General features: G+C 43.5%; 1 protein-coding gene across 1 annotated transcript; it reads left to right on the top strand.

The window, feature by feature from the left end:
- The first annotated feature begins 245 nt into the window (after positions 1–245).
- On the top strand, positions 246–1771 carry EID3 (EP300 interacting inhibitor of differentiation 3). Its single transcript, XM_077778538.1, has one exon. It carries the CDS (start codon positions 373–375, stop codon positions 1489–1491), a length of 1119 nt encoding a protein of 372 aa, XP_077634664.1. The 5' UTR covers positions 246–372; the 3' UTR covers positions 1492–1771.
- The last annotated feature ends 7249 nt before the right edge of the window (positions 1772–9020 follow it).

Raw genomic sequence — 9020 nt, 5'->3', positions numbered from 1 at the left:
GCTTATGTTTTAAAGTGCAGGACCTTTCGCCTTCCCCTCCCCCATTTTGCCATGATTGTCTAGGTAGGTCTTTGAAAGCTAGATGGCATGGTCAGTAATTGCTAAAAGAATCGCTCTCTGTTGAGCCGCGGATATTACTGCAGTGTGTCTCGGGGGCCCATTATTGCACGCGTTCGGTAGCGAACGCGCAATTCTGGGCTCCGCGGGGCCGGCCGCAGGCAGCCAGCGCGAGCTGGGGGCGGGGCCTCGGGCTACGGCCAGTGCGCATGGGCGCTGTCCTCTGCTCCCGCGGACCCCCTTCAATTTCCGCCGTGGTCGGAAACGTAGCGAACGCTGTTAGCTGTGTGTCAGCTGAGCGCTCCGGTCTCCGCAATGTCTGGGGAAGAAGACACCTTGAGGGGAGGCGTAGAGGAAGGAGAGGAGCCCGCGGGAACCGTCGCTGGTCGGGCGTTCTCGGCGAAGCGGCCGGTGGACGAGGAAGAGCCGATGAAGGAAGTGGCGGCGGGCGCTAACGGCTGCTCTGACGACCTTAGCTGCTGGGAGGCCAACATAGACCCATACCTCCTGGGGCTTGCGGATGATGAGGAGAAATGCCGGAAGATCCGCAGGCAGTACCGGCAGCTCATCTACAGCGTCCAGCAGAACCGTGAGGACTTCGTGAACACGGCGAGCGTGAGCGACTCGTTGACCGAGGCCCTTGAGGAAGCCAACATGCTGTTTGATGGAGTGAGCCGAACCAGAGAGGCCGCGCTGGATGCCCAGTTTCTGGTTTTGGCTTCTGATTTGGGTAAAGAAAAAGCAAAGCAACTAAACTGTGATATGAGCTTTTTTAATCAAGTAGCGTTTTGTGACTTTCTGTTTATCTTTGTGGGCCTGAACTGGGTGGAAGTTGATGAACGCGATGAATTCAGCGCCTGTGATGATAACATAGCTCTCTCCTTCTGGGAGACGGTACAGAAGGAAGCGACATCCTGGATATTGCGAGCTGAAACATTCCACTTTATTTTTGGTTCGTTCGGGTGTAAGCCTTCTGCACCAAAACCCCGACTTGAACACCAGAAGAAAACTCACAAGATGGAAGAAAATGGGGCAATGCCTCAAAAGCTGAGGAAGTTGGACCTGAGTAATAATCAAGAGGCAACAGAAAAAGAAGTAGAAAGAATCTTGGGATTGTTGCAAACTTACTTTCAAAAGTATCCTGATACTCCCGTGTCCTACTTTGAGTTTGTGATTGATCCAAACTCTTTTTCTCGTACTGTGGAGAATATATTTTATGTTTCTTTCATTATAAGGGATGGTTTTGCGAGAATAAGGCTTGACCAAGACAGGCTGCCGATATTAGAGCCGACTAATATTAACCAAGTGGGTGAGGGAAATGATCCCAGTTTTCCTGGCAGGAAACAAGGAGTTATATCTTTAAGTTTACAGGACTGGAAAAATATTGTGGCAACTTTTGAAATTTCAGAGGCTATGATCACAAACTCATACTAGGGGCTTTTGTTCTTAGTATAGGCTGTATTTTGTGGCGTTTCTAAAGTATTTCAAAATGGAGAGTAAAATCCAAGAAGAAGCACATATTGTATTTCATGTAAAGTAAAAAAGTATTTTTGAAACATCAGATGTTTTACTGTGCAGTGTATTTTTTTGGTAGTTTATGAAGTTGTCATGATCTTCTGTTCCTAAAAAATATTGGCGTGCTCACGGGAAAAAATTTTTTTTGAATGCCCTTTAAGAGTTTATCAATAAAAGTTCTGAATTTCGTAAGTTAAAAGGCATTTGATAATTTACCAAAACTCAATGTTATGATGTTCTGTGGTACTGCATTGCTTCCTTTGTTACAGGGAACCTAAGGAATCCCATATAAGTCTCTGACAAGGTTGGGGAAAGAGTGGGTGTTTAAAAAAAGAAGGTTGAGAAAGATGTTATACATAGGTCAGTGAATAAGCAATACTATTTAAAAAAATCTGGATGCCATGCTTCATTGCAAAGAGGACTGTATAAGATTGTGTGGGTATACATATTCTAAGCAGTTTCTCCTGTGATTAGACAAAACAGTCCCTACGGTAGATAGTTGAGGCATCAATTAAGTGTGTGCTGAAAGGTAAGTAGGGATTGGTCAGAGATAGCAAAGGTATTCTCCATCTGGAGGCCAAATAGAGGCCAACGGTTATAGTTTTTATCTACTTGGTTAATTTCTTCTGTAGCCTCTAGTTTCTAGACCCTTTGTGGTTGCTGCTGGTACACAGATTGACCTTCAGAATCAGTGGTGTTTGATTATGTAACAGCCTTGAATATTCCCAGTTCAATTTTGTGTGTTTTTTTTTTTTAAATTATTTCTGAGAGAGAGAGAGAGACAGTGTGAACAGGGGAGGGTCAGAGAGAGAGGGAGACACAGAATCTGAAACAGGCTTCAGGCTCTGAGCTAGCTGTCAGCAGAGAGCCCGACGTGGGGCTCGAACCCACGAACCGTGAGATCATGACCTGAGCCGAAGTCGGAGGCTTAACCGACTGAGCCACCCAGGTGCCCCCAATTTTGTTTCTTATTAGGGCTTTAAATGTGTGGAAACTATCTCTCTTTACGCTGAAATACATAATTTGCCCGTATGTTCTTTAGTTCACCATAAAGACTTTTTTCTTATTGTTGCTTTCAGTTATGAATTACAATCTTACTTAGAAGTTATGCCAAAAATTTGGGTCTTTAGGAATACAATTTTGAAGGTGCAGTGCATGTCTATTTGTAAGCTGCTTGCTCTGTCTCTCTTTCTCCCCTTCCTTCCTCCCTTCTTCTCTCCCTCCCTCCCTCCCCATGCTGTATGTGGGGCTTGAATTCAGGACCTGGAGATCCAGTCACTTGCTCTATGGACTGAGTTGCCCATAGGCTGTTTCTGTTTTTAAGTTTATTTATGTGGGGCACCTGGATGGCTTAGTCAGTTGAGCGTCCTTGTCCAGACTTCAGCTCAGGTCATGAGCTTTCGGGAGTTGGAGCCCTGCATCTGGCTTGCTGCTGTCAGTGCAGGGTCTACTTCAGATCCTTTGTCCCCCTCTCTCTTTGTCCCTCCCCCACTCACACTTCCTCTCTTAAAAAAATAAGTAAACATTAAAAATGAAGTTTACTTATTTATTTTGAGAGAGACCGTGAGCAGGGTTCGGGCAGACAGAATTGGAAGTAGGCCTCAAGCTGTCAGTGCAGAGCACGTGGGACTTGAACTCATGAACTGAGATCATGACCTGAGCTGAAACTGAGAGTGGCCGCTTACCTGACTGAGCCACTCAGGAGCCCCCAGGCTGCTTTTTTTCATCCCTATAGGAACTTAATCCTTGGTAGTAGTGGATTTTGCCATTAGGCATTATTTGGCAAGTGGATAAGTATCTGTCTTGCACAGAAGTAACCATAAAGTTTCCTAAGTCTTGTGTGGTACAGGGAAAGAAAGTCCAAAGACTGAATAAATGACATCAAGAAGGACAGGAGTGATCCTAATGTGTTTTGGGGGCAGGTTCTTTAGTAATAGTTGAGGTTTTTAGCCAAAATAGAAAATTCTCATGAAGCTCGTTCAGCTGTTTTCTAAAGTAGCCATTCCTGGGGGACCTGGGTGGCTCAGTTGGTTAAACAGTCCGACTTTGGCTCAAGTCATGATCTCACGGTTTGTGAGTTTGAGCCCCGCATTGGGCTCTATGCTGAGAGTTCAGAGCCTGGAGTCTGCTTTGGATTCTGTGTCTCTTCTGCTGTGTGCTCACTTGTGTGCTCTCTCCCTCCCTCTCTCTCTCCTTCCCTCCTTTTCTCTCTCTCTTAAAAACATATAAACATTAAAAAATTTAAAAAAAAAGTAGCCATTCCTTCTCCTCCTCCTCCTCCTCCTCCTCTTCTTCTTCTTCTTCTTCTTTTAAGTTATTTATTTTGAGAGAGAGGGAGCATGGGGATGCAGGGGAGGGGCAGAGAGAGAGAGAGAGAGAAAGCAAGAATCTCAGGCAGGCTCCACACTGTGAGTCCCAATGCAGAGCTCAAACATCAGGACCTGAGCCCAAATCAAATCAGATGCTTAACTGACTGAGCCTCCCAGGCACCCCTCTTTCCCCTTTTTCATGAAGAAATGCTAACCTTCCTGGTGTCTGCCACCCTTTGATTTGATGACTGTTAAGTCATGAAAGTTTCATTTGGTTTCACTGATCCTCATTTTAGCCTGTCTGTGGCAACAAAGTTCCTTGGGTTTTCCAGAGATTTGCCATTAGAGGAAAAGAATTTTTGAGTAGCAAGAGAATTCTGCCTCATTTTTTTACTCCTCACTCGATTGCTCTGCTAATTGCTCAGTGTCTTTACAGAGTATTGGAGACTTGACTAAAAGCATTAATAGAGAATGTATGGATTTGAGGGGAAAGTAATTTTTGGGACCTTCTCTAAAATTAACAGCTTTTAAAATCTAAATCATGACCACTTGTTTCTGTGTTTACTGTGACCACCTTAGCTGCTACATCACTTTGAAATTAAAGTGACAGCTTACCTTGAAGGAAAAAAGAATTGACCAATAGATAATTACAGAGATTAGGTATGAGGCAAACTGCAGATCTGCTGGTTTCCCAGGAATATAATTACAGGGGCTTAAATTTCACAGATTCAATAAAATCAACTGAAATTTAGGAGAATATTACAGAAAGAATTTTTAACTAGAACTTTATTGTGTAACAGAATCTCTTTCTGATCAAAGCACCTGGAATCAAATCCTGAGTTAACATTCTAGTTAGAGACTTTGGGGAAATTAGTGAACCTGTAAACTAGGTTTTTGATTTGCTAAATGGGAATAACACCTATCTCTTAAGTTTACAATAAAGATAAAATTAGAAAATGTATGTGACAAGTACAGTTGACTCTTAAACAATGAGGAGGTTAGTGACACCATCCCCCCTGCACAGTCAAAAATTCAAGTATAACTTTTGACTCCCCCACAACTTAACTAATAGCCTGCTGTTGACCAGAAGTCTTACCGTTAACATAAACAGTCAATTAAAACCTATTTTGTATATGTGTTGTATATTCTACAATAAAGGAAGCTAGAGAAAATAGGAAGATCATAATACTGAGAGGAAGAGAAATACATTTATAATTCTGTGGTTTTTGAAAAAGCTGTGTATTAGTGGACTGCATTTCAAACCCGTGTTGCTGGAGGGTTGGCTGTACTTTGAAATGTGAGTTCCTGGGTATGGGTTAGTAAGAAAAGCAAGAGGTTTGTAACCAGTTACTCCCGGGTTCAATTCTTAATTCATCAGGCAAGTTTCTTCATCTCTAAGGGCTTCTATGTTGTTTATGAGATGAGCATATTGGAAGGATATTGTGCAGATTAGATGGGATAATATATACAAAGCTTCTAGCACAGTGTCTGGCTCAGGGATGAGCCCTCATATTAGGACCTCACTCTCAGGGTCAGAAATTCTGTGCTGTCTCCTCCTTTAGGGGTGACGTCTCTGTCATGGTTCATTCACTTTAAGTCTTCCTCATGCTTTTGCCTTTGTCTTGGGGAATCCGTTATCAAGTGATTGGAATTAGTACTTGTTACTTAGCAATCGTTTGAGTGTTCACTGTACCAGAGACTGGTCTGGGCACTGGGGGAAAAGTGGTAGACAGGAAATCGACCATCTTCTTAGGGAATATTTATTTTAGTGGGTGTATTAGTGTCCAATTGCTGCTGTAACAAATTACCCAACTTTTAGTGGCTTAAAACAACGGAAAACTTGTTACCTTACGGTTCTAGAGGTTGAAAGTCTCGTATCCGTTTCTCTGGGCTAAAAGCAAGGTGTCAGCAGGGCTGGTTCTGCCGAGGCTCCGAGGGGAGTATCTGTTTTCTTGTCCATTTCAAAGGCCACCTGTATTCCTGGATTTACAGTGTCTTCCTCCATTTTCAAAGATGCCAGTGCAACTTCTTAAGTTTGTCTTCACATTTACTACGGTAGTGAAATCTCCCTCTGCCTCCCTAGGGTACGGTATGTGTTAATGGAGTTACAAGAAACAACAGGAGAATGTTGTTTGGGAACTTTAGGAAGACCTTACTGGAAGAAATGGATAGTATATTGGAGTCCTAGAATGCTGGTAAAAGAACCCACCTCCCCGACCCCTGAAGGAATGCTTTAACGGGTCATGTGTTTGTGTGCATTGAATAAAAATAATATAACATTGGTGTTTACTTCCTGCTTATGTGCTGTGTCAGGATTTGATGGGAAGAGGGCAGTTCAGGTGAGATGTGGCACAGGGAAGCGCAGGGAACATCTGTTAAACAGTCCAGGAGCTTTCTGACCACACAGGTTTCTTTCTCTGGGAAGGGGGGCACTAGTAACCTAAAGAGATTTTTCTTACCAGCCACCGTGCCGAAATGCATTATTTCACTTAAGCCCTGCCGTTTGGTGCAGTACAAGGGTATGTTAGCTTCATTTTACAAAATGAAAGAACAGACTCCCTGAGGATGAGGTGATCAGCCCAAGTCACCTAGCTTAGAGAGTGGTAGAGCAAGCGTTTTAACCCAAGTCAGTTCAACACCAGAGCTGATGTAAAATAAGAAAACCCAGTACATGTCTGTGCTCAGTGGATATGAATCATGTTTGGTGGGGAGGAACATAAAAATTCTTCTAATTCTGAAGAAATCTGGAACACTTGAATTGTTTACTATGTTGTGCCTTTTCAGAGGTGAGTCTGGAGCAGTGTTTCACTAGGGGTAGGAGTGGGAATAGGCCTTCTTCCCAAGAAGCAGAAGAACATCCAGCAAGTAAGTCTGGCAAACACCCGCTAGGCGATAGGCGTGAGGTGCTGTGTAGTTACACTCTTGTCCTCTAGCAGTGGTTCTCAAAGTGAGGTCTTCTGGGCACTTTCCGCAGCCCTAACAGGAAGGCCATGAAGTCTCCTCTAGTTCCTTCACAAGTCTACCTTGGAGTTTTCCAGACAGATGATGTCGTAACAGACTGAATGCAGGAAAAAAAAGATATGAGCTGTCTTTTATTAAGACCGACATTAAGGAGACTTGTACTGTCACTAATTAAAAAAATTATTTTTAACAAGTATGTTTAACAGTAATGCTTAACATATTTAATTAAGATATTTTAATATTAAAATTTCTTAGTTTTAGTTTCTAATACACTAAAATTGATAAATACACCTCACATTAACCACAGGTCTTTGGGGTCCTAAAAAATTTAAGGTTGTGAAGGCTTACAAATAAAAAGTTGTAAATTTTAGAAATTTAGAGACTAAATTAGAGACTAAAAAGTTTGAGAATTCTTGTTCTTTATCAGGCAGTAGAGTCCGTGGCCACCATTTCTGACAATCATTGGAGGAGGATGTAGGGGGGCATTTTTCTCTTCTCTCTTAGCTGTCTATGTGCTCCTCTTTGACACTGGGGGAGCTGTATTCTGCTGTCTATCTTGTTTATATTTTAGGTGGCAAACCACTTGGACCTTAAGGAGAGCAATTTCAGTTTTAAGTTGGATTAAAATTTTAAAACACCATGTTTAGTTTTGGGGTCGGCGGACTGCTTTAGTTGCCCGTGTCTTACTGTTGTGCTTCTAGAGTCAAAAGTGTTCAGGCTCACTTAGTTTTCTTAGGAAAATCTGTACTCTGGTTGATACAGTTTGACTTTAAGCTCGAATAAGAATCAGGTATGGTCTGGAATTTCAGGACAGAACAGATTATACATTGGTGGCTTTTCAGCATGACAGTGCATTTTCTTTCCTTTGTTCTGGTGGATAATGTTGCTGGGGGTGGTTATGAAATGGATAGTTTTCATTTAGACAGCCAGTGCCGGCCTTCTGGCACTGTCTGTGTCAGGTACTTGCAGATAAAATTGAGGGTGAGATGAAAAATGGTAATAGGTTATTTTTCCAAAAGGAAATCTAGCTGCATTTATTCATTAATTCTTTTTTTTTTTTTAATTTTTAATGTTTATTTATCCTTGAGAGAGTGAGAGAGACAGAGAATGAGCAGGGAAGGAGCAGAGCGAGAGAGGGACACAGAATCCGAAACGGGCTCCAGGCTCTAAGCTGTCAGCACAGAGCCCGACATGGGGCTTGAACCCACGAACCGTGAGATCATGACCTGAGCCAAAGTCGGGCGCTCAACCGACTGAGCCACCTAGGCACCCCTATTCACTAATTCTTTTAAGCCAGTGAGTCAGCCTTTGCTCCTGGAGACCAGCTAGAGAGGAATGCTCGTTGCCCGAAGCTTGCGTTGATCCTGTGGTCTGAGTGGCTATCGTTACCAACTTCTTTTCCCCCCACAGCGCCTTGTGTTGAAGGAGGAGCCCCTTCCGCCATGCCAGTCGGTGAATACTGGCTGTGTGTACCGGCCTCTCACCTCAGGCCTTTTGTACAGACGGTCAGGTTGATGCCGTCTTGCCCCTGTGGTTGCTGGTGTCCACGTGCAGTCTCTTACGTCCCTGAGCCGTCAGGGCTACCTGCCACGCTGCCAGGGGGCAGCCACGGTGCCGCGCCCCTTCCTGCCCCTTCCTCTGCTGCGCCCCCTCCCGCGTCCCCCGCATCCTGCTGCACCCACCCTAAGCTCCATCCTTCGCCCCCCGCAGCTGCTGGTAGGCAGGAGAAAAATGTGGAATCTGGCCCGGTAAGTGTGGGGACTTCCATTGGTTATTAAGATTAAAACTTGACTTTTAAAAACACTTTTTCAGTGCTGGTATAACATTTAGCACACATTTTTGTTTTAATAAAAGGTGATACTAAAGCTCCCACCGAAACAGGAGGTACCTGGTTGGCACTGTCGGTTAGGCATCTGACTCTTGTTGTTAGCTCAGGACTGGATCTCAGGGTCATGAGTTCAAGCCCTGCTCTGGGAGTGACGCCTCCTTAAAAAAAATTCACCAAAACAGTGTTCCAAGCTAATATGAAACATAACTAATGTGTATAAAACCTGGTGGAATGAAATGGTTTTTAAAATTAACAGTCTATAATATTTATATTATAAAGCCTCTTATGTGCCAAGTACATGGAAACTAACATAGGAGACCTCGTTTGTAGGTAGATTAAAGCAGTAAGCT

This window comes from Crocuta crocuta, unplaced genomic scaffold (genome assembly GCF_008692635.1).
Source record: "Crocuta crocuta isolate KB4526 unplaced genomic scaffold, BGI_CrCroc_1.0 scaffold705, whole genome shotgun sequence".
Taxonomy (NCBI): Eukaryota; Metazoa; Chordata; class Mammalia; order Carnivora; family Hyaenidae; genus Crocuta; species Crocuta crocuta.
Note: the sequence above shows the minus strand (reverse complement) of the source record. Positions and strands in the feature narration are given on the sequence as shown.